Source organism: Pinus tabuliformis, chromosome Q (genome assembly GCF_031772625.1).
Source record: "Pinus tabuliformis cultivar Carrire ecotype Pingquan chromosome Q, CPIR1, whole genome shotgun sequence".
Taxonomy (NCBI): domain Eukaryota; kingdom Viridiplantae; phylum Streptophyta; class Pinopsida; order Pinales; family Pinaceae; genus Pinus; species Pinus tabuliformis.
The window spans coordinates 770,040,032-770,066,713 of record NC_142296.1 but is presented as its reverse complement, the minus strand read 5'-3'; the positions used below and the strand labels follow the sequence as shown (position 1 = coordinate 770,066,713).

The 26,682-nt window shown below is 38.2% G+C and overlaps 1 protein-coding gene across 2 annotated transcripts in view; it reads left to right on the top strand.

Moving 5' to 3' along the window:
• LOC149221759 (uncharacterized) overlaps nt 1-26,682 on the top strand; it is a 97,421-nt gene that overhangs the window by 47,567 nt on the left and 23,172 nt on the right. Inside the window, exon 2 of one of the 2 annotated variants that reach the window (XM_089385226.1) lies at nt 11,857-12,378. In XM_089385226.1, coding sequence (XP_089241352.1) covers nt 11,857-12,378 — 522 coding nt within the window. Of the gene's footprint in view, nt 1-11,853; nt 12,379-26,682 lie in introns of both variants that reach the window. The other variant, XM_089385225.1, reaches the window with a different exon arrangement.

Here is a 26,682-nt window from a genome sequence, read left to right as displayed (position 1 = left end):
GAAGACAGTTGGACAAGGACAAAAGGCTCAATGGGTTCCTCATCCCACTTCCCAGCTGAAGACAAGCTCCGTGAAAAGTCTGACTATCATGGATGGAAGATGTCTCTTGATTTGACCTTGGAAGAACAAGAAGTGTTGGATTATGTGAAGGGTAAAATCCCTGAGCCTCCTTCAAATGCACCGACTGCTGCGAAGACCAAGTACAATAGAGCTGAAGTCAAAGCGAAGAAGATTATTAGAGATTCCATTGACAAGCGTCTGGTGGCCTACATCTCTGATTTGAACACCTCCAAGGAGATCTACGACAGGTTGGTCAACATGTTCAAGGTTAGTGATGCAAATCAAATTTTATTTCTCAAAAATAAGTTGAAGGATATTAAGAAGGGCAAGGACGAGGATATTCAATCCTACTTCTTAAGGATCACTAAGATCAAGAATGATCTACTTTTGATTGGAGAGGTCATTCCTGACAGGGAACTTACTATCACTACCCTTGGAGGACTCCCACTTGAGTGCTATATATTTAGAACCACTATTCTCAATAATGATCGAATTCCAGGGTTTGAAGAATTGATGTCGAGATGCATTCAAGAAGAAACAAGAATGGTGGAGCAAGAAATGCCTTCTAATAGAAGCAATCCCATTGCTTTCTCTGCTCACGCTAAAGGAGAAATAATGTAGGATCTAAAGGTCATTTCAATGGAAAGCCTGAATCTAAGGGTGGAAGGAAGGGTGGGTGCTTTGTTTGTAATAAGTTTGGCCACTATGCAAAGGAGTGTCTAAATAGAAGGGACAAGTCACATGATGATGATCACAATCATTCCAGGGGTAACTTCAACAACAACAATCAAAGGAATGGCAGGTTCAATGGCAAAGGAAAAAGGAATGCGGGACATCATGGAAATGGTCAACCCTCCAAGAAAGCAAGGAACTCCTGGTATGAAGAATCAAATGTTGTTAACAATAAGCAAAAGGAATACTATCTTATATCGACCCTCTCCACTACCTCTCCTCCGGACTTTTTGGGGAATTTGGCTAATTGATAGTGGTGCCTCAAGGCACTTCACCAGATACAAGGAAGCTCTCTCTAATCTGATAGAGAAGGAGAGAAACTTGGAGATTATCCTTGGAGACGAAGCCACCTATCTCGTAAAGGGAGTAGGGAATGTTACTCTTCAATTGGATCAAGGTAACACGATTCATTTACAAGAAGTCCTATATGCACCTCATCTCGAGAAGAACCTGGTGTCCATCTCAACAATGGATATAAGGTGGCATTCATCGATGGAAAGGTACGTGTTTGGAAAAGGAATTTTAATGCCACCTTTCCATCAATGAATGCCACCGTGTATGTTCAAAACCGATGCCCTTATCAAGCATTGGACTCCAAAACTCTTGAAGAAATGTTCACTGGTAAGAAACTCGATGTCTCTCATTTTAGAATTTTTGGAAGTCTCGTATATTTTCATGTGCCGAAAGAGAAAATAAACAAATTGGGTGCATTAGGGAAGAAAGGAATCTTTGTGGGCTATAGCGAAAATTCTAAGGGCTATAGAATTTATGTGGCTGGTCAAAGGGAAGTTATCTCAAGTCATGATGTCACCTTTGACGTAGAAATGGCCCTCAGCAAGATCAACAACGTTCCTATCCCAAGGAAGGACAAAGAATATGACACCGGAAAACAGGGTGAAAAAGAGGACGAGACAATGCCTGATGTTGATGAACCTATGGATCCTATTGATCCTCCTCCCAAGAGCCCTCCTCCTCCAAGAGGAGACCCTCATGGCTTAGGGAGACTATCGAAGATGCCAAGAGACACATTGCACCAAGGGGGACTTTCCGTGAGAGAAAGAAGCCAAATAGGTATATTTGACCGGCATGAGCACTATTATTCAAAATGAGCCTTCATCATTCGAAGAAGCCGTGAAGCATCTAGTATGGAAGGATGCTATGAATGAAGAATACGAGTCAATTATGAAGAATGGTGTCTGGGATGTGGTCCGTAGACCCCAGGCCAAATCGGTTGTCACCTCTAAGTGGCTCTACAAAATCAAGCATGGAGCTGATGGAAGTGCAGAAAAGTTCAAGGCTCGCTTTGTTGCTCGAGGCTTCTCTCAAAAGGAAGGTGTAGATTACGATGAGATATTTGCACCTGTTGTCCGATACACCACCATCCGCTCAATCATAGCCCTTGCCGCCTCGCAAGGATGGAACCTAGATCAGATGGATGTCAAGACCGCTTTCTTGCATGGTTCGATCAAAGAGGAAGTCTATGTGGAACAACCCGAGGGGTTTGAGGTTCATGACTGGGAATCTCATGTATACAGGTTAAAGAAAGCTCTGTATGTCTTGAAGCAAGCACCCCGGGCTTGGTATGAGAGGATTGATAGCTATTTGATGAAGCTAAGATTTACTAGAAGTGAAGTTTACTTTAAGGTTGAAGATGATAAACCTCTCATACGAGTATTTTATGTGGATGACCTCTTTCTGACAGGTGTAGACCCTTTCATTCACAAATGTAAGAGGGAGCTGGCTTCTAAATTTGAGATGTGGACCTAGGACTGATGCACTACTTCCGAGGGTTGGAGGTCTAGCAAAAGGTAGGAGAAATTTTCCTATCTCAAGGAAAATATGTTGTGAAGATATTGGAAAGATTTGGGATGGTGGATTGCAAGCCTGTGACTACCCCTATGGAACTTAACTTCAAGAAGTTATGTGGTAGTGTTGCCAGACCTGAATTCGGGAATGATTTTGAGTATTGTCAACTCATAGGAGCACTGATGTTCTTGGTGAACTCCCGTCCAGACATATGTTTTGTAGTTAACACGTTGAGCCAATATATGGTTGAGCCTCATCATATACATTGTATTGGTGCGAAGAATCTTCTGAGATATCTTCGGGGCACAATCACTCATGGACTGAGATACATTGTCGGAGATGTGAGGCTGCATGGTCATTCTGATGCTGATTGGGCTGGCAATGTGGTGGATTGCAAGAGCACTTCTGGGTGTCGTTTTTCTTTGGGTTCTGCTTCAATATCCTGGATGAGTAGGAAGCAAAAATTGGTTGCCTTGAGCACCGGTGAGGCCGAATACATAGTTGCTAATATGGCCTCCTGTGACGTTGTTTGGTTGAGGAAGCTCTTCAGTGAGTTGTTTGGACATGTGCTGGATACCACTGTGATTATTTGTGACAACCAGAGTGGGATCCGATTATCAGAGAATCCCATATTTCATGATCGCTCCAAGAACATAGATGATATCAGATACCAATTTATACAGGATATGGTACAATGAGGAGCAATAAGGCTCCATCACATTGGGACTGATGAGCAGGTTGTCGATATTCTGACAAAGCCCCTCGGGTAGGTCAAGTTCTTAGCCTTCCGAGAAGGACTTGGAGTCGTGGAGAGACCCTCTTATGAGGGTCCTGTATGATATGGACATTGAGCTATGGGAGCTCCGAGGGGCTTGTGGTAATTCTTGGAGCGATGAGCAACCATCGGGTGAGTGGTTCAGCCTTCCCCTGTGATACCCCGTGGCAACATGTAGGCAGGATGAGTGGTTCATCCTTCTCTTGCTGAGACATCCTACCCATGCAGTCTGGGACTCATGGGAAGTACCTCTCATTTGGCCAATGAGTAGGGAAATGAGGATAGGGACCATAGTACTACGAATGGATGCATCGTGTATTACTGTACTCCCAATGCTAGACTGACTGATATTGATCTGGGATCAATTAGAACTGACTTTGGGTCAGTAAGAGTGGTAGAACACTCTCTTTTGCTGCAACTGACTTCAGGTCAGTAAGAGTGTTATGACACACTCTCTTTCTAGGACTGACTTCAGGTCAATAGAGAATGGTATGATACATTCTTGATCACTTCTTCTTCTTCCTAGTTCAGCAGAGCAGAGCAGTGCTTTGATGGCAGAGATAGTACAGATTGGCAGATGGATAGCAGATGGAGTTCTCCCTAGTTGAGAGGAAGTGTTAAAATTGGCAATTAGGGCCAAACTCCAAATGGGTCATCTTATTTATGACAACTGATATTTTTCTTGGATTCCTCTCTCCGAGAGGTGTAGGATTGATCTAAAGATCATCCAATTTCGACATGTGAAAATGAAGATATGAATTTATTTATATCATGGACAAATTGTTGAGGTCAGCTAGCAAGCAAAATAGGCATTCAAACCCCCAACTCATCCTCAACATTGCATATAAAAGGAGACCTCAAGTCATTTTGTCGTCATCTCATCTCCTCACATATCTCTCCCCTCACTTGTTTGGGTACGCTAATCTGGGCAGCTGTCTCTCACACGTGCAAAGGAAGGAGGACGTATTTTGTTTGGTTGCGTTGACCTGTTTGACTGAATTTCAGAGGTTGCTGTTTTGGGCTGCGTTGACCAACTTGATCGAATTTTAGAGGTTGTTGTTTTGGGGCCTTGGGCTGTGTTGATCAGTGTTGACCTTCTTTTGACTGCCGATTTTGTAAGGTATCTTTCTCTTAGCAGGCCGTAGATCCGGGCACTGAAATTGAGGCGATTTGACCTCTCATTTGACCAACGTTGACTGCCCTAGATCTGGTCGCAGTTTGACTTATGTTGACCAACCTTTGACTGGACTTTTTCGGATTGTTTTGCGTTGATTGAGCTTGCTGTTGGAGGCCAAAGTTGACTGGGTTTGACCGAGCTGTTTAGAGGAAGGATTCTGCCTTGTTTGACCAACGTTGACTTTTCTGGTTAGGGCTTTTCTGCTTCTGCCATAAATTAACAGATTTGTAATTTGTACTATCTCTCTCTCTACTGAACTATTGAAGAATATAAGAAGAATTGATCAAGGGTTTCCCAACATTGGGGTTTGTCCTTGGTTGGTGACACATCTTGTGTCCTCTTGTCTTGGCTTGTCTTCTACTTTTATATTTATGTTCTATCTGCATTTTACTATCATGCTGATGTGATTGCTAAACTGGATATGGATACTGGGCTAATAAAGAATTTGAAGTAAATTTCTCTTAAGCATAGGACATACCATTGTAACCTAAAATTAACAATATTAGATATACAAACTCTAGAAATCAATACATATTACAAAATTTAAAATAGTAGACTAAGAAGGAAATGTAAGAGGAAACTTAATAGTATAAGTCTATGACTTCAAATTCTTCAGTGTTGTTTTTCTTAAGTGGCGGTTTATCAACAACATTTGCATGTTCTCTTTCTCTCTTCTTATTCCATGGATTTTTAGGACATTACTTTTGTAGTGTCCCATCTTGTGACAATTGTAGCATTCAATCTTTGATAGATCAACCTTTTGTTGAAGAATCTAGGGCAAAGTAGTGTAGTGTGATTCTTTGTTACTTGGTAACAATTTGTGGAGTATTTTTACTTTTCCTTATTAGCTTATTCTTCTTCTTATTAGTGCATTTGTGTGTACTTGATCAAATTGCTACCAAAACATAAAAATAAGAACACAAGATGTTGGCTCTTTGCTAGGGCCAAAACCTCTCTTCTCTTGAGAGGGAAACCCTTCAGTGAATTTCTCTTATATAAGCTTCTATTGATCAATGCCAAACCCTAGACCCCCTGACAAAAAGATCCTCCAAGCACAAGTCAAGACCTCTCTCCTTTTTGCACCATATACCCCGACATTTCTTCCGACGCTTTGTTCTCCGACACTTTGTCCTTCTTCTTTTGGCACTTCGTTCTTCTATTCCTTGGTGATAGGGTCTCTTATGCTAGCTCTAGAAGAGATTTTTTCCTTGATCCTAAGTGCACCTATTCACGTAGGATGATGCACTTCCTTTTTTTTCCCACCAATCGAGCTTCTTCTTCATGTAAGATTGCAGACTTGATGCGGCAACACTACAACCCTACCTTCTCGCACTTGTGGGAGGTTTCCTTCAAGCTTTTAGCTCCTTTTTCCTTCGCTAGAGAGACCCTCTTCTTCGCTTGAGTATTAGGTCTAATAGGCCTAAGTCACTAGCCCAAACAAGGAGGAATATATGACTGTTGTCTCACTGTTGATATAGCCGCAGATTCTCTTGCATGTGTGACTATATATACCTTAGAAAAACAATCCCTCACACTTCACTGTTCTTCCTCTTTAGTTCACTGTTTTAGTGAAACCTATAACTCTGCCTCCTTTGTTCCTCTTGTCCTCCTGTTTTTGCGGATTTTAGAGTTGAGTGAGTGCATTCTATTTGGAGTGGACAACCTCTATAAATAGAGGGCTGCCCCTCCATTAGGCCGACTAGAAGGCCAACTAGTCAATTGTTTGTAGGCTGACTTTGAGGGAAGATTGGAGGCTGATTTGTTGAGCTGAATGCGGATAGTTTCCATGTTGGTGTAGCATGCTTGAAGGAGCTTCTTGAAGGTGCCATTGCATAGGAGTAGACTTGACTTTGCTTGGAGGTTTTTCCCTTTGACTTTAATATATATATATATATATATATATATATACACACACATTGTGTAACATGCCCTTAAGGCCTTCAATATTTTCTCTCCACTATTTGACTCACCTATAGCACTTTGACATGTGGTAGTCCTACTTCAACGAGCAAGAAACTCATTGACATATATTATAAAATAATATTTCTTTTCTTGAATAAGTACAAATATCAAAAATACATTTATGAAGATCGAACCTAGTTACACTTCCTTCGACACCATTCTCTTTGGTCCCTTGAACTTCTTGTATACTCCCTTCTTCTTATGACAGGCAGTGTAGGCATTTGAAGGGTTGTTTTCTTCATCCTCCTTTTTGTCACTTACTAATGAGATACGAGCTTCTTCTTGACTACATGCATTCCACATTTGTTCAAAGGTTGGTGTATCTTTCCAACTGCTAATTCCTGATGCAAAAGCACTCCAAAATTTTGGTAGATCTAGTAGAGTAGCAATCATGATTTCCTTTTTTGGTACAACTTCATCAATAACTTGGAGTTCATTTCTTAGTCTAGAGATCCTTACAAAATATGATGACAGAATATCATCTTTTGTCATCTTTATTGTTCTTAGTTCATTCTTAAGACCAATTATCTTACCAATATCCTTGATGGTGAACAATTTGGAGAGGGCTTCATACATTTCTTGAGCGGAATCTATATTGGATATGTATGGGATTAAATTGTCCTTTACTCCATCTACAATCAGATTCATGGCCAAGATGTTGGTTTCCCTGAATTTCTCCTTTCCTGTAGGTTTCTTAACTTTTCCTTGAACAAGATCCAAAACTTTATGCTTAACGAGAATAAGATCTATCCTCTTCTTCCATGCCCTGTAGTTGGAGTCTCCTTCTAGCTTGTTTTCTGTCTTCATTGAGGTTGACATAGTCTCTATAGATAGTAGGCTTCTCTTCTTATATGATCCTTTCCTTAATGACCTTCTTTTGTTCCTTCCTCCTTAACTCTTCTTTCAATTGACCTTCAAGTTGCCTTTTCCTTCCTTCTTCACCTTAGCTTTGATACCATGTTAGAAAATTAGAAAGTTAGAAAGATTCTCCTATATTGATAATTACTTGTGATAATCTTGTAGTCTTATTGTCTTCTCTTTATGTTCTTTTATCTTAGTTTCATCAAGCAAGCGTCAAATCAAAACATGAAGATCAATGACACTAGTTGTAGGCACTCAACCAGGGCTAAAACCCCCCTCTCTAGGGAAAAACCCAGTCAAACTCTTCCACTAATGAAATTGAGATAGACCAAGACCTTAGACTTGACCAAAAGACCTGCTTTCTCCACCAAGTCAGCCTTCCAAGATGATTCAACACACTTTAGTAGTGTCTTCTTGTCCAACAGCTTCAGCCTAGTTACAATCCAGAATTTCAACACCCAACTACTTTAGAATTTCAGCCTAGCTACAATACTACAATTTCAGCCCTTCCAGCAACCCAACAACTTCGCAGGTGTGAGACAAGGAGAGAGAAAATTCGACTTCTTATGCTTGACAAAGACTTCCTTTTCCTTCGCTAGGGTTTCCTTCCTCTTCTTTGAATTTCACATCCTTTTTCTGCCTCCAACAAATGCAGATCAAACTTATTGTGGATGTATTCCAAATAGTTGAGTTTCTACCCTTTTATAGTGGTTGTGTGAGGTTGAATTCCATTGATAAGGCCGACTTGGTGGAGGAGGCCTAAATGACTTATTTGACACGAAAATAAATTTCTTCCTTGATAGATGAAGCCCAAGAAGAGTCTTTTACATGACGATAAGGACAAGGACTCTTGACATAAACCCTAGAAGCCTGCAGTGGAGGTTTTGACCTAACCACTGACCCAAGCACGAAACCCATGCTTTAGTAAGTCAATTTCTTTTATAATACAAATTTCTTTTTCTTTCTTTTGATAAGTACATTACATCATGACTCAAATACAATTATGAAGACCAACACTAGTTACATTCTTCAACACCCAGAAGTATTGCACAAGAATATCTCTTCTCAAGACGCCTCAACACCCACCCAAAGTTGGTTGATAGAGTCATAAGGGAAGTGTTGAGAAGACTGTGAGCACAACCGTAATGCCCCTCAATGATTGTAAAGCTTCACCTCATAATCTTGTATCCGTCCATCATAAAGACTCGTAATCATTGATATCTGTGCAAGCAAAAACACTCCAAGTGCAATTTGACTAGCATGTTCTTCAAAGTAGTTGAATTTACCAGTTTCACAATGTTAAAATTTGACAGCTCAGGGATGAATTTCTCCTAGAAAAAATCATGTCTTTCAATTCTGTTTGAACCACCTATAATAAAATTTCATTTCTAACAATTCTAATATGACTTTCCAAAAATAGTAAGTCACATCTCAATCTGGAAGTGACTTTCTGAAAATAGAAAGTCATGTCTAAATGATCAAGGATGATCTTGACATATGGAATCCACTTTAAAATCAAATCAATCATGATTATACAGGTCAAGAATTAATATATTTATCCTTACTAGTATTATGATTATTATTATGATACTATTATTTATAAAATAGTCTAAAGTCATTTACTTTTAATGGATTAATAAAAAACGAATTCTCTCATGGAATATGTAAATTAAATTGAGAATCTCATACTTGGAAAATCGAACCTATCTCTTGGAATATAATTGTAACTCCACACTTAAGAGCGTGTAACTCTCCTTCACTAATTCAATGTATGATAAAAGTGTAACTCCTCATAAAATGCACTTGTAACTCCCTCATTCAATTCGATTTGTAGCTCTCACCAAATATTCTCTAATGTCTGTGTAACTCTCTCTCTCCCTAATTCAAATTGTAACTCCTAAAGACAAGTGTACTTCTCTCTCTATTCTTGGGATGAGTTACACTTCTCCTTACGTAACTCCTCCGTCATGGAGTTCGATTCTCCTATTATTGGCGCAAGGCATGAATTCATTTTGTAACTCCTCTCCCTTCTCATCTATTTAAGCAAGAGAAAGTGAGAGTTAAGAGTAACATGTTCATTGTGAAGAATGAGAGCTAGTGTTGAGTGTTTGCAAGAGAAATGTGAGAGCAAGTAAAGAGTAAGAGCAAGGGAAGAGCTAGAGCAAGTGTGAAGGACAAGATCTGATCAAGAGAAGGAGATATTCAAACAAATAGAAAGAGCACTTCAACTGCAAGTTGATTAGGCAATGGTGAATTTATTCATTCTCTCTCTCTTTCTTTGTACTGTGCTGAAAAATTGAAGAAATCTAATAGAAGTAGAATCATTTGGGTTTTCCCCTTGTGGGTTTTGCCTTGGTCATTGGATTTAACTCTCTCTGTCTTATATTTGTGCTTGGATGTCTTCATATGATCCTTAAGTTTATGTTTTATCTACAATTGCTGATTTGAAAAGTTTTGAAGAAGAAATTTGCATTTCAGGGAATTGCAACAACATAGAAAATTCAGTTATGTGCAAAGTATAGTGAGTTTTCTGCACAATACATTAAGCTTTCTGCATAGTACATTCAGTTCCATTCAAATTTCTGCAAAGTAAATTCAGTTTTCTGCAAAGTACATTCAGTGTTCTACAAAGTACATTAAACTTTCTGCAAAGTACATTCAGTTTTCTGCATAGAGCTTTCAAATTTCTGTATAGATTTTTCAGATTTTAACACATGAGTGAAAGAGACAAAGGTTTACAGTTTTGAAGGCACTTTGAAGTAAAACTATGCAAGTTCATATTGGAAATTTATGATGTATCAGTGTAATGCCACAAATTCACATTTACTATTAAGACATAAACTAAAAATACACATTTACTATTAAGACATCAACTAAAAATGCACTTGCTAATATACTACTAGTAGTGTGCAGGTGAGTGGTGTGCATGTGTGGCTATCATGTGTGGACCCTACTTGTGCACTATTAAGCAAACAACAAATACCTTGAGACACTAGATGCTGTGTTATGTGTTATTGGCATCTTGAAAACCTCTAGTGCTCAAGGGATCTTGAAAATCTTCTTGTCCATGTCATGTCAACATGACAATTAGTGATCACATGTACAAAATAATCAATCATGACATGCTAATAACATAACTAGCATATCTACATGCTGTAATCAAGGGCATAAACTGTCCATGAAATGTACAGTCAGTTTGTCATTATATGCATATATCCATAGTGCCACAATTTAGATTGGACGTGTGCTGAATATCAGTATTTGTAATTTTGTTTGTAACGAGTATTGTGACTATCTGCATCGTACGTGAAACATGAAATTATAAATCGAAAGACATAATCCATAACCTGTCTCAAGTCAATACAGTATGTTGTCGTCACATCGTGCCAGCATCATATAACATACATATCAGTATATAGCAGCAATCAACATATGTTTATATTAAACAGAAAAACTACACAGGTATAACATTTGATGTCCCAGTAAAAATTTAGTCCCATCAAATTAATGTCATTTCACATATAGCCTCTGAGTCAGTGCACATCAGGTCTACAAGTCTTGAGTAACGAGTGGGGCACTACAGTAAATTACAAAAGTGGAAGTCGCTCAATAACAACATAGGGCATCTCAAGGTAGTATTAACATTCACTGATCATGATCACATATCGCATAACCACGAGTCGAGATAACTATTTACTAATACCTCTCATATCCTCTGAGAACCAACTTGGTGCCAGAGACAGTTGACTTCATTTACTAATAACTTAAGGTTTAAGTCAGGGTTAATGAAGGACATGAAATATGGGACATTACAATCAGATTAAATTTCAGATTCATATGTGAGTGATTTATTGACACATCAGAGTTGCTAGAAGAAAGGCAGTAATAATTATGGTGTGGGGCTTGGAATATGTACTTAGAATAGATAATATTCACATTTTCATTCACATTCTGAAAATGATTCCATAGACAAATAATATAATAATGGTAGATGAAGATCACGTAGTTGAATACTCTGATAGCTATAAACAAAATAAATATGTCTGAATGTAAAATAATAAACAGGTACCTTGCTCTCAAGCATATCCTTAGAGGAGCTTTTATGAAAATCATTACAATTACAACTGAATGCCTGACTGCATATTTATGCACCTGTTTCTCCCTTTAGCATTATCATATTGAGCCAAATCTTGTGTCAATCCTAACTTGCAGCATTACCATGTGATACGTTATCTCACGAGTCAGTAAATTATAACATTAAGGTCCTGGCTGATAAGGAAGAGCCATACTATTGTAATACACAAAAAAAATGATTTATATTACACCTCAGTTGGTGATCCTAAATATAATGAATGACACTTTTACTAATTATAAATCTAATGATTGTGTCTTTGGGTAGGTGAGTAAACTGTAAGTGTTTGCTTATTTGGGTGCATAACATTAATATGATCCCTATCTTATTTTTTTCAATTTCTTGCAGCAGGTGGAGGAAGAAAGTGATGACGAGCTTGAGGAAAGTGATACAGAGGAGTCCAAGGCTGCTACTACAGAGCAAAAACCTGCATCTCTTGTTTCTACTTTGTTGGAGGCTTATAAAGAAGCCATTGCGAACAGTGATGATGTTCGGGTTTCTGAAATAGAGGTACAGCTTCAGGCTATTGAGGATGAAAAGATTGCTTTGTCTAAGCTGGTTGCGACTTTAACAGAAGAGGCATCAACAGGAAAGGACAAGTTACTACGTCTAAATGCAGATTTTGACAATTTCAGGAAGAGAGCAGAGAAAGAACGATTAAGTTTGGCATCTAACATTCAAGGTGATGTTATTGAAAGTCTGCTGCCTATGGTGGACAATTTTGAAAGAGCCAAAACACAGATTAAGATACAAACAGAAGGGGAGGAGAAAATTGATAAAAGTTACCAGGGTATTTATAAACAGTTCGTAGAAATCATGAAAGGATTTAATGTTAATGTGGTCAATACTGTTGGAAAACCATTTGATCCTATGGTACGTTTTCATTCTATAACTTCTTTCCTTATCAATGTCTCTGCATTCTTCAGACGTGTTTTTCGTGCAATGAGAGACTAAAACAGCCTGATTTTGTCAGTTGTGCTGCCGTTAGGAGACATCGATTAAAGTATGATGATTATGTAAGGCCTTGAAAATGTTATGATCAAATTGAATTTATTTGCCCTATGTACTGTTCAATGAATTGCCAGCACCAAAATTGAAGCAATCATGAGTTATTCTATGGCCACACATGGTAAGGCACAGGCATTGTCAAATTAGAAAAGCAAAGCATTTCTGGAACTTAATTTTTTTTCTTTTTATGTTACTCAGAAGATATCGGTTTCAAAATCTTAGGAAATTATCAACAACACCAGAAAACTTGTAAATACGCATTTAACTCTGCTCTGATTGTTTTAGTTACGAAAATTCAAATAATCTATTTTTGATGGAAAATCAATTCTCAGTCGGTCCCAAGCTTTGGATCTCAGTGAATAGTGCCTATATGCTAGTATTTATTATCTTTGTACTCCGAATGTGTTGATGTTAGCTTGGGAAGGTACTTTTATACAGGTTCAAGTGTTTAGGCATGCAAAAGAAGTCCAAAGTCTCCTTAGGATGCTTGCACAAGCATTAAGTAGGTTGCTATTGTAACTTAGCATAAGTTTAACTCAAGCACATAATTAGTTATGTTGGCTATTGAGCTAAAGAAATTCCATCACTTTGGAGATTAGGGTTAGGGATTTAGCTCATTGAAAATTATAAAAGCAAGGCTAAGGAGAGGAGGACACACCATACAACACAAGCCATTGAGAAAGAGATTTTCTCAAGAAGAGCGCAAGAGGAGTGAGGTAATGAAGTGTGTTGGTTCCGAAGAAGTTACAAGGGTACAACATTGAAGATGCAAATCACCCAAGCAAAGAAAGGATAGATCTAGGGCCTGACCAACAGGATCAGATTGAGGGTATGTTGTAAATGTATTTTCCTTAGTTAGGCAATTATCTTAGGATGGGAGCCAAAGTAGGTTCAAATTATTAAGCTAATGAAGAACTATTGATTGGGTAGAATTTGTATGTGTTACATGTGATTGATATTGGTTAATATTTTTGCTTTGGCTAAATAACTGTGTTAAGAACCTAGTTGTGCTTTTATTCAGTAGATCGGTAATAATATGCTAGGAACTAATAATTGATGCTAGGTTCAAGATTTAACATGGTATTAGAGCGTAAACTCTGAGGGACAAATATTTGAATCACACAATGGTGCTAGGAGTGTACAAGCGCTGTAAGGGCCAAGTTCGACCGCAATCGTAGGAGGCAACAAAGGAAACTTGATTGTATATGTTGTCGTACAGGTAACACAGGAGGAGGGCCAAAATTGTGTAGAGATTGATTGTACGGTGAGTCAAAAAATTTAAGTTAAAAAAAGAATAAAAAAGGTTTTGTTGGGTCGACAACCAGGAAGGGTAGAAGAATTTGTAGTAGTGGATAGATGTGATAAGGCCCTATAGGAGTAAGGGTTGACAGAGCCATTGGGAGAAAATGTATGAGCCCAACTGACATGTGGCCCGTAGATAGGTTAGTTTGCAACAATTGTAGGGTGAGTCAGAGTGCTGCCATGCGGAAATGGGTAATAGCCAACAAAGTGCGGGGGATTTGGCAATCGACTAGTCATGTAGCAAGGGCCATTGTGTTGGTGAATAGTGTTGGGTGTATGAGCAATTGTCATGCAGACAACCACCAAGGGTGTAAATGGTAGCGAATGGCGAGGTAAGGTGGGTCAACAGGGAACACGAGGTGGTTGGGGTTTGTGGTGGAAACTGTCGACACCCAATAGAGTTGCCACATAGGTAGAGAGTTATCACAAGTCGGGGAAACAAGATAACATAGTCGTCATAGGTGTGTTGAGGGTCGTGTACAAAGTAGCTGAGCATGAGGCCATAACTATCGAGGTAAAGCTGTAGAGTGGGACATGAGGGGTTGAGCTTGAGTAGGTAACCCCTAGTTGAGAAAAATAGATGCTTAAGGACAGGCTGTGAGGAGTAGCCTCGAGACTAAGAGTTTGAACAACTAGCAACTATCAACAACAAAGGTGCCGCGAGCAGGATATGGTGATGATTTGCTGGGTAGGGGATCTGTTGCGAAGGGCCATAAACAAAGGTGCTAACAAGGTTCATGTTATGAAACCAGCTCACAAAAAAAATAGAAAAGATAGATCAACGCCTTAGAATTCAGCCTCTTCGAGGGGCAACCTCCTTTACATTACACAAATGAATGATTCTTTGATGATTCAAATGACAAAACCTCCTTTCTATATATAGGAGTCTAAGGAGTCACAATGTAACCCAACCGACCTAACAATAATAATATAAAGGCACAAAAATAACAATAGAGGGATCTATGGGGCACAGTAATAACAATATGGGGACAATAGGGGCACAACAATATTAATAAGGGATACAACTACAATAGTAATGGGGTAATCACTAGTATTATAGGGACCTAATATGCCCCTCTCCTTCAAAAAAGTGTTGTTCTCAACGCTTGAGTAGTTCTGGATGCTTCTGTATAAAATTCTCATCCTCCCATGTGGAATCTTCAGCGGATAAGTTCTTCCACTTGATGAGATACTCTGAAATTGATCGATTTCGTCGATGTCGAGTTCTTGTTCCTCTGACTGCTTCCGGTTCCAATATAATTTTTCCTTCCTCATCAAGTTCTGGCAATATTGTTTGAACGGGGAGCTTGTCGCCTATAACCTTCTTTAAACATGAAACATGGAAAACTGGGTGCACTCGAGAAGCTGCAGGAAGCTCCAATTTGTATGCCATAGTACCAATCTCTTGCAACACCTTGTACGGACCATAATTCTTTGGTGATAATTTATTATCCTTCTTAGCTTGCTTGAGGGACATTTGTTTATAAGGTTGTAGCTGTAGGAATACCCAATCACCTACATCAAAACTTCTTTCGCTGCTGTGTTGATCTGCCTGTTGTTTCATTCTATTCTACGCCAACACGAGGTTATCCTTTAAGAGTTGGAGGACTTGTTGTTGATGCTCGATGTGATGTTCCACTGCTTGAACCTTAGAATTTTCTCTTAAATATGATGTGATGGATGGTCGGTGATATCCATAAAGTGCCATAAATGGGGTCATTTTTGTTGCTGTATGGAAGGAAGTGTTATACCACCATTCAGCCAGAGGCAACCATTTGACCCATTGTGTCTGTTTATCAGATACAAAGCAACGAAGATATCCTTCCAAACATTTGTTTACTATCTTAGTTTGCCCATCAGATTGAGGATGATAAGTCGAGCTATGAGCTATGAGCTAACTGAGTACCGAGACAAGAAAATAATTCTGTCCAAAATTTCCAGTGAAAATGGGATCTCTGTCACTTACAATAATCTTTGGGTTTCCGTGTAGCTTTTGAATTGTTTCCATAAATGCAGTAGAAACTGCACTGGCTTTAAATGGATGTGATAATGCACAAAAGTGTGCATACTTGGTAAGTCTGTCAACTACCACCATGATGTCACTCTTTCCCTCAGACTTGGGTAAACCTGTGATAAAATCCATTGAAACCTCCTCCCAACGTTGGCTTGGAATGGATAAAGGTTGTAATAGGCCCGGGGTCTTAATTGTTTCAACTTTATTTTGTTGGCAAACCAAACATTCCGCCACAAACTTTTGAATATCCGATTTAAGGCCATCCCAAAAAAATTCCTTCTTAACCCTGTGGTAAGTTTTTAAAAGTCCTGAGTGCCCTCCTAAGGGAGAAGTGTGCAATTCCATAAGAATCTTTTGTTTGAGTTGGGAATTCTTACAGAGGTATAAGCGATCTTTGTACCATAACGAATCATTTTGCCAGCTAAATGTATCAGATGTACTGGAATCTTGTTGTAACTTTCGAATAAGTGCCCACACTTCTTCATCATTCTTCCATTCCTCCCTTGCTTTGTTTATCCAATCTGGTTGGATAATAGAAATGGTGCACAACAATGCTTCCACATCCTCATCCTTTCTTGAGAGTGCATCAGCGACCACATTTTGCTTCCCTTTTTTGTAGATGATTTCAAAGTCATAACACAACATCTTTGTGACCCACTTTTGTTGCTCTTCAGAGGATAATCTTTGTTCTAAAAAGTATTTAAGGCTATCATGATCCGTTTTTACCTTGAAGTGTCTTCCCATTAGGTAGGGTCGCCATTTCTTAAGGGCATGTAGTATTGCCAACGTTTCCTTTTCATAAATAGCTTTGTGTAAAAACTTTCCCTTGATTGGACAACTTTCAAAAGCAATGGGTCTTTCATCTTGCATTAAAACAACACCAATTCCTTTTGCTGAAGCATCACATTCCACAATAAAGGTTTTTGTGAAGTCCGGTGTAGCTAAGACCAGTGCTTGGCACATTGCCTCTTTAAGATGTTCGAAGGCCTTTGTTGTTTTTGGAGTCCATGAAAATGCATCTTTCTTCAATAATGTTGTTAGAGGTGCTGCTATTCTCCCATAATTCTTAACAAACTTGCAGTAATACCTTGTCAACCTGGGAAATCCTCGCAAATGCTTTATGGATGTGGGGGTTTTCCATTCCTTAATGGCTTTAATTTTGCTAGGGTCTACCTTAACTCCTTCATGAGATACAATATGACCCAAATATTCCAACTCTTGTACTCCAAAGAAACATTTGGATGTTTTTGCATATAATTGTTTCTCCTCCAATAGTTGTAGCACCCTGTCAACATGTTCAACATGATCCCTTGAAGACTTGCTGTAGATTAGTATACCATCAAAAAATATTAACACCAATTTTCTAAGGAAGGGTTTGAAAATGGAATTCATCAAACCTTGAAATGTAGAAGGTGCATTGGTAAGGCCAAAAGGCATGACCAAAAATTCATAATGACCCTCATGAGTTCTAAATGCTTTTTCGGAATGTCTTCAGTCTTCATTCTGATTTGATGATATCCTGAACAAAGATCCAACTTGGTGAAGTAAATTGATCCATGCAATTCATCTAGTGATTCATCAATGACAGGATTGGGAAACTTATCTTTAATAGTGAGCTTGTTGAGCTCCCTATAATCCAGACACATGCGCCATGATCCATCCTTCTTGTGCACCAATACTACTGGAGCAGAGAAAGAACTTTGACTAGGTTGAATTATATTGACCTTTAGCATTTCTGCAACCATATGTTCAATTTCACTCTTTTGGGCATAGGGATATCTGTACGGCCTGATGTTTGGAGGAACACTTCCTAGAATCAGATGAATAGCATGATCATGATCACGAATAGGTGGGAGACCTTTGGGAGTCTCAAATACCTTGGAATATTGTCCAAGACTTTTTGGAGATCTGGAAAAATAGATGATTTCGATGTGGAAACATCTAGCGAACATAATTGTGCAATTACACCTCTTTGTTCCTTTTTTAGAAGCTTGGTCATACCGTTAGAGTTGATTATCTTTCCCGGTTTCCCTGCAATACCCCTTAATTCAACTTCTTTTCTTTCTGCAGAAAATTTCATGAAAAGTTCTTGAAAATTAAAAGCTATTGTACCCAAGGATTGTAGCCATTGGACTCCTAGTACAACATCAACACCTCCCATTGGAATGGAAAGCATTGGGCTAGTTAATACATATTCTCCCATGGATAGCTTGATATTATGGCACTTTCCAGAGCAATTTATTGTTCCGCCATTTGCAACCATCACTTGACACTCTGGTGTTGGATATAGGAAGCAATCCAATTCTTTTGCTACTTTACAATGAATAAAATTGTGGGTACTTCATGAATCAATCAACACTATTACCTTTTTCTTCTTGATTTGTCCTTCTATCTTGATGGTTAGAGGAGTGGTAATTCCAGCCAATGCATTACAAAATATGGTCGGATTCATTTCTTCTTTATCTAGGCTTTGTTCCTGGAGTATATCCTCTTCTTTTGACCTTTCTTTCTCCTTTTCTTCTTCCTCTTCACAATCTATGTAGAATAATTTCTTCTCAGCACACTTATGACCTTTAGTGTATTTGCTATCACAACTCTAACAAAGCCCTTTTGCTCTTTTTTCTTCCAATTGTTGTGGTGTCAACTTTATAGGTTGTGGAAGACTAGGGGCAACAACACTTCCATCTTTATAGTTGTGAGTGGTATGCTTCCTGGTTGCCATAATTTTGCTTTCCATTTTTCTTGCTAACTTGAATGCCTTCTCTAATGAATCAAGTTCCCAAAGGCGAACATCATGTTGGATATTATCCTTTTAAGTCCCTATGAACACATCAATCCTATGTTCCTCTGGAATATTTTTTACCCTTATGTTCAGTTTTTGGAACTCCTCAATGTGCTCCATTATTGAACTCTTTTGTTTGAGACTTATCAATTGGCTAAAAAAAGTGTTGCTTTTTGTATCCTCATAATGTGCTGTCAATTCTTACGTAAAAATTGCCCAAGTGATAATCTGTTTATGAGAGAAAAGCCATTGATACCATACAAACTGATTGGGTTCCAAATATAAAGTTGCAATACGTACTTTTTGTGTGTTTTGCACATTATTGAGATCGAAAAATTGCTCCATTTGTAATATCCATGTTGCGGGATCCTTGCCATCAAATTTCCTCATATCGATTTTTGGAATATGGTGGGTCTTCAATCCAACATTAGAGTCTATGAAATCATGATTAACATTTCTTTTGTTCGCATCATGAGTTTCCTTTACTACCTTTTCACCATTAGTAAGTATTTCTTGTAGAAAATTTGTCAAATCTGTCTTTAAATTTGTGTTCAAATCTATCTTCAAATTGTCCATCTTAGCTTCCATGCCATTCATCTTAGCTTCCACACCATTTATCTTAGCTTCTGTTAGCATTTGTGAGAGCGACATTTGTTGCACGTGGTCTTGTAATTTTGATATATCATGGAGCATTTTTTGATATTTCATGTAGCTTTTCTTCCTCTTCTTCATGAGTCATGCTAGAGCTTTCAGGTTGCTTACTAGGTGTTTGCATTTTATTTCCTTGGGGCATCAGTTACCGATAACAATGCTCTATTATGCTCTTTGAATTCCTTCAAAATAAATTTTCAAACCAAGCTTAAGCAAAAATTTAAAAAAATCTACACACATTTTTTCACTTTATAGGAGCTCGATATTGCCTCTGATGTATCTCTATAATTTCGGATCATCCAGTTCTGAAATTGCAACCTACAATAGCCCTCTGTGTCCTCTTTCCAATGCCACCAGTCTGATCCAAATTGGATTCTCCAAGGAAGAGTTATGCCAAATCTCCCACAATGACCTGATTATAGACTAGTTCAGTAGAGCGAACTTGTACGACGTGCCACGTGTCCCTGTTTCGACCTTTGGCTCTGAAAAATATATACAAGAAACTACAGTCCATCCTCTTTCTGTACCTTCTTACGAAATTTCAATCCGATGCTCAGAGAGAAAGTTATGATGATTTTCCCCAGGTCACCTGTTTGGAATGTAATTCAGGAGTCTGCAAAAAGACCAACTTCCTCAGATCATATCTCCACAAATATAGTGCGAAAAGCTCTAAAATTCGGACCCGAGGTTCAGTGCGATTTTGTTTCAAATGGGTTTTTTTTTTTCGCTTTTGAAACGTCACAGAAAAAAGTTATAGCGAAAATGCCACGATGACCTATTTGGAGCAGCGAAACCCTAGAATCCAAAAGTTCTGATACCAAATGTTATGAAACCAGCTCACAAAAAGATAGAAAAGATAGATCAACGCCTTAGAATTCAGCCTCTTCGAGGGGGCATCCTCCTTTACATTACACAAATGAATGATTTTTTGATGATTGAAATGACAAAACCTCCTTTCTATATATAGGAGTCTAAGGAGTCACAATATAACCCAACGGACCTAACAATAATAATATAAAGACACAAAAATAACAATAGAGGGATTCTATGGGGCACAGTAATAACAATATGGGGACAATAGGGGCACAACAATATTAATAAAGGATACAACTACAATAGTAATGGGGTAATCACTAGTATTATGGGGACCTAATAGTTCAACATGTAGGTGGGCCACAATGGGAGCCAGTTTGGACATGATTGTGCACGAAAGTGTAGTCGCTTGTAAGGTATCAATTCGACTGCAATCGAAGATTGGTGGATGATAGGACCCTCAAGATCTAGTAGATGATGTTTCAGTGTGGGTGAGGTGTTCAACCTTGAGCAGGAGCACCAAGTTGGGGCAGAGTGGTAGGTAGGGCTACGGGCAAGTTTGCAGTATGCTAGACAATAGCTGTAAGAAGGTGAAGAGTCATTGGGCAACGAATCTATTGCGACAGGAACAAGCTAGTAATGTTTGTTAGAGTTGGTAATAGCCAACATGGTCAGTCAGCAGGGGCCATACAAAGTGTACAAGTTTACTAGGTTTGCTAGCATGATTGGCGGAGGTCAACACTCAGAGGCAGAGAGGGAGACTATAGCAGTATAGGGATTGGCAGTGGATTATTTCAGTAGGTGTCTCAAAGGACTGAGACAGATTCACAAGGAATATCTTTGTCGATCTATAGACCAACAACTTTCTTGTGGGTGCTAGAAGGACTTAGAATAGGGGCCACAAGGAGAGGCACACATGCACTGTTTGACAAGACCGACAGAGTGGGACTCAGAGATGCATGTGGAGTTTGGTGTCGATACAAGAAATGTAGTGGGGGGAGATGGAATAGTGATATTCCAGCTTGAGCTAGGAGGCGTGTTGGAAGTGAAGGACACGCTATGTGTGCTAGAACTCAGGTGGAGTTTGTTCTCAGTCTATGATAGAGAAGAAGGGGTTTGGTTAAGCATTTCCAGATCGATAGGCACTAATAAGACTCATGGGATCTCATTAGGCGTGCAAAACTCACCCAAAGTCTTCTTAGGACACTTGCTCAAGTATCGAGTAACTTGCTATTGTAACTTAACATAAGTCTAACTTAGGTCTCATAGTAAGAGTTGGAGTAGTGATATTCCAGCATGAGTCAGGAGGTGTGTTGGAAGCGAAGAATGTGCTATGGGTGTTGGAACTCAGGTGGAGTTTGCTCACAGTCTCTATGATAGAGAAGAAGGGGTTCAGTGTAGCATTCTAGGATGAACAAACACTAATGAGACCCATGGTATCTAGCTTTGACAATGGCCACGTTATTGGAGTTAGAAAGGGCAACTAGTATAGGCTAAAGGGCTATCTTATTTGAGCCATGGCAAGAAACATGATGGTGACAAAGAACAAGGAACATAAAGCTTCGAGGTTGAGTAGAGTAGATGGAGTCTGTCTTTAGGTTTAGGTGGGGAGTACTGAGCAGATCCTTCCAAATCTATCAAGAGTTCTCATGGTATAAGATCACCTTATAGGATGTTCAGGAGCAAGAGGCTTCTAGGAACAAGTCCAAAGTGAGCAGGTCTTCAAGGATGATTCCAAACCAAGTGGCGAGGAATGCTTCTTGTTCAAAGTGAGTAGCCATGGTAGCAGATGCATTTTTAGGATTTTAGTCAGTTCCATGTGACAGAAGTACCTCCCTTGCTAAGAGGGAGTGTTGATGTTTGTAGCTTGGGCAGGTGCTTTTGCAGAGGCCTAGGTGTCTAGGTGTGAGAAGTCACCCAAAGTCTCCTTAGGACCCTTGCTCAAGTATTGAGTAAGTTTATATTGTTACTTAGCATAAGTTTAACCTAGGAAAATTATATAATTAATTATGTTGGCTATTGATCTAAAGAAACTTAGGAAAAATAATGTATTTACTTTAGTGTTCATGTTTTAATCTCAATCATTGATCTCATGTGAGGTGAGATCTAATCATATCCATTCGTCATTTTGGAGATTAGGGTTAAGGATTTAGCTCAACAAAAAGTTAAAAAAGCAAGGCTAAGGAGAGGAGAAGGACACACCATGCAATGGCACAAGGCATCAAGAAAAAGATTTTCTCAAGTGAGGACTAAGATACTCAAATGTGCTAGGTCCGAGGAAGGTACAAGGTTACAACATTAGAGAACCAGATCAACCAAGCATATCAAGGATAAATCTACGCCCTGATCAACTAGATCATATCAAGGTATTTTCCTCAACTGGGTCATTATCCCAGGATGAGAGACCTATTTGGTTTAGATTATTAAGTTAATGAAGAACAACTGATTGGGTAGAAATTGCATGTGTCACATGTGATTGAGATTGGTTAATATTTTTGCTTGCACCAAATAATTGTGTTAAGAACCTAGTTGTGCTTTTATTAAGTAGATCAATAATAATCTGGGTGCTAGGTTCAGGATTTAATAGAATGATGAAACTTGAATCCAAGTATTAGTATAATTGTCCTTGTTTTTAATACAAATTTTTGATGTGATGACCATATTATAACCTCAAGCCTTGAGTAACTCTATTTTCCTTCTAATAAATCAAAAGGTTGCGGGCATTGAAATATTAAAGTGCTAAAATGTTGGGTGTCATGTGCACTTTTATATTGTGAGTAAGAGAAGTGTTAGTTTGAACACAAAAGATGGCCCTAAAAAGTTTATTTAGGTTAGTACCTTAACATTTGAATAATTTTGATATGTTAAGAGTTAGTTGGATGTTGTGGTGTCTCCTGTGAGAGAAGAGGCGAATGTTCGGAATGGTGTAATTTTCACGTGCGACCATGACCATTTCCTAGTGTCATTAATTCATTTTGATAGGAATTAATTATTGTTAAAGCCATCATTTATTGTAATACTAATTTATGGTTAAGTTTGACCTAGTTAACTTTGATATGTGGGCTCAAAACCCTTTTGGGGAGTGTGCCCTATTTATGTGGGCCCATAACCATTCTTGGGAGGATGCCTTGAGTTGTTTATAAATACATAAGTCAAACCTCATTTGTAATATTATCTTGCGTGTTCATGTGATTATTTTTTTGCCTATGGGCATCATTCCTTTATATAAGTGTTAAACAAGCACTAAATCTTTGGGATTTTATTGTTCTATGCTTACATTTTATTTCCATTCTCTAGTGCACTTGTTTAGTTCATTTATCTCCTTAACTTCTCTAGATTTTTTGTTTCATTGTTTAGTTACATTTGATCCCCTGTTTCTCTTGTGATCGTAACATGATTTCAAAGGGGGTGTGAAGGTCCCATTAAAGTAATAATGTTGGCCATTTAATGTAAGGTGGATTAGAATCTATTAAGTTTGTTATTGTTTAAGAAGGCTCACTAGGTAGTTATAAGGAGTAAGAGTAATGTGGCCTCGTAAAAGGTGTTCTAGTAGATGGTTAGCATTTGGTTCTAAAGCATAAAAAACTATGCTGAAGCACAAAACTGATAGCTTGAAAACTTAATATGTTAAAATACACACAGATATTTGTAATAATAATTTATTAATATATATAAGATGTAGAAGTGATGATTGTTTACAATGAGGACCCACATTTATATACCTAAGTAGGTGTCCTCTCGTGAATGGGCATGTCTTTTAGACATGCCTTTTCACTTAACTTAATGACTATTTATCCTAATTAATATTTATATTTATTTTATTTAATTACTTGTTATGAATTATATTCATAACATAGCCCCTTCCTTCAGAAGCTTTGTCCTCAAAGCTATATTGTTGTGGATTTTCTTCACTTAGTGTCTGTCATCTTGACGTATATAATCTGGCGTCTTATAGCTCATTAGTAATATTCCCTTGGATTTTTTTTTAATTTTTTTTAATAACTCTATATATATATATATATATTTTTTTTTTTTATAATATATATATATTTTAAATAACTCTATATTATTTTTTTTATAATGTTATTTTTTTATAAATATTTTTAATTTAAGTTGTATTTTTTTTTTTGGTTGGTTTGTGGTTTGTTAACATTATATATATATATATATATATACCTAAATATTTTATCAAACCTCTGTATTTACTGACCGGTCGTTTTCAAACGGTGTGACCAACGCATCATATGACTATGCTTTGGACCATTATGAACGCGTAACCGTTATATGACTATGCTTTGGACCATTTTTAACGGACCCGTCGTATCACTAAGGGTCATGTAGGTATGACTCAACGTTTGACCGTGGGCATAACCTATGATGGCGGCAACAATGTTTTTTTGTTTTTTGTTTTTAATTAACAGTGAATGATCGACAGTGCTGCGGATCCCTGCTGCTCGATATCCCTGCTCGACAACCAGACTACAGCAGAACACTCACATAAGCTATTTGTTTATGCTGTTAAACCTTGCACCGTGTAATTGGTACCCGCAATGCTTTGGGGTATGACAGTTCGCTGGTCTCCCACATTCGGCGTGTTCAACACGCGTAATAGCAAGATGTTGTTGAAGGTCTTCAGCATACCGAGCATACATTCTCATCATCTCGTTTTCACTTTCATCCATTCTAATGCGATCTATGCTCTCTTCCTGCCACTGTTTGTCCAACTCACGTAGATCAACATTCTCTGTGAAATTATGCAATTCCCTCGTACTAAGATTCTGCAACTCTATTATATTAACAGTCACGCTGGACACCAAATGCTCAACATCTGCACCTTCGTTTTGGGGCCTTTCAATGGTTGTAATTGTCTCTGTTGAGGTTTCTAAAGAAGGACCAGGAATAATACTCGCGTTTATTGTTGCTTCAACGTCTCTCAGAATACCGAGAACTAGTTCATCAATTGCATTGCTTCTGTTACCTGCTTCCATTCTTTCCCAATGACCGAACTCAAATACTTCCTTAGAAGTAATAACAACAACTTCAGTGCATGGCTGACAAAAATTAGCAGTGTAAAACAAGAGCAGTGGGGTATGAAGGGCATCTCTGAACACTACGAACCCTACATCAGTGCATATGTTTATAACATTGAATGTTATAGAACCAGTGCATGTCTTGACAACTATGCCCAATTCTCCACTTGCAACAACTAATAGCACATGAAGTATAAAAAGGACCGTTCTTCAAGAACTGAGCCTTGATAGGGTAGTGGCATAACAAAGGATGTGACTTCAAATTGCCAGTTTTCTTGTAATTTAACATGTGTAGTGTATGCATCTGCTTCGGACCACTATTAGGCATTCCAGGAATCAGCCCAAATGCATCCCACGATGAATTTGCAAAATTTCCAGGATTTGATATAGGTCTTGCACGATACATATTTGAAGACGTAGGTCCCTGAGGCATTATTGACGAAAAATCAACTGTCTCCATAGAGGTGAACCTTGAATCATGTAGAGCCTAGCTACCTATACTCCTTCCCCTTCCTCTTCCTAAGGGAGCACGAAGAAGGGAATTCTGCACATCAAACCGAGGAGCAAGTCCAACACGATATGTCTGACTTCCCCTCACCGATTTTGACCTCCCTTCACATTCAACCGAGCAAAGGGTGAATAACCATAACACTTCTTGTCAAACTTTACAGATCCTTCTCTCTCTATTTGTAATGGGGTATATTCCCTTCAGTGTTCTAAAAACTGTGCCTCACCTTCCTGCAATCACTGACCATTATCTGGAAGTTTGCCTTGCTTCTTGATAGGTCTTGTCTCATCATCTTCTTCACCATCCCAATCAAAAGATTGAAACTGAGTGACTCTCTTTCTATGTTTATGGTTGCGATCATCATCATATTCATGTGGATCTTCGTTACTACGATCAAGTTTATCTTCACCATTAAAACGTAATGTTTTGTGCATTATTTTCATCATTTTGATCATGGTTTCCTTTCTCATCAGTTGATGGATCAAGTTTACCAAATTCATTTAAGGGAACATGTTGCACAACTTTAAATGTTTCAAGGTCATTTTCATCATTATCATTTTCATAGTCATCTCTGCTTTTAGGATCATAATCTATATTTGACACAACCCCTTCTTCAAAATTTTCCATATTAATATCATCACCTTTATTTGGATCATCATCTTGATTTATATCATTGTCATATTCATCATTATCTGTTTCATCTTTGTTTTCATTATTATCATTCTGATCAAAATCTTCTTTTCCTGCGTTACCTTGTTTTGTTTCTTTACTATTGTTATTATATTCCTTATTATCTATCTCCCTTCGACATGCTTTAATTTCTGCATATGATTTTTCTAATTGCTGAAATGCTTCTTGAATTTTACTAAACTGTTCAACGCATTCAGGACGTGAACGTAATGGCACATTGTGCGGCGAACAACGTTCAGAGACCCGCATGATTATATTGGGCGCCATGGCTCTGATACCACTGAAGCATAAAAAACTATGCTGAAGCACAAAACTGATAGCTTGAAAACTTAATATGTTAAAATACACATAGGTATTTGTAATAATAATTTATTAATAT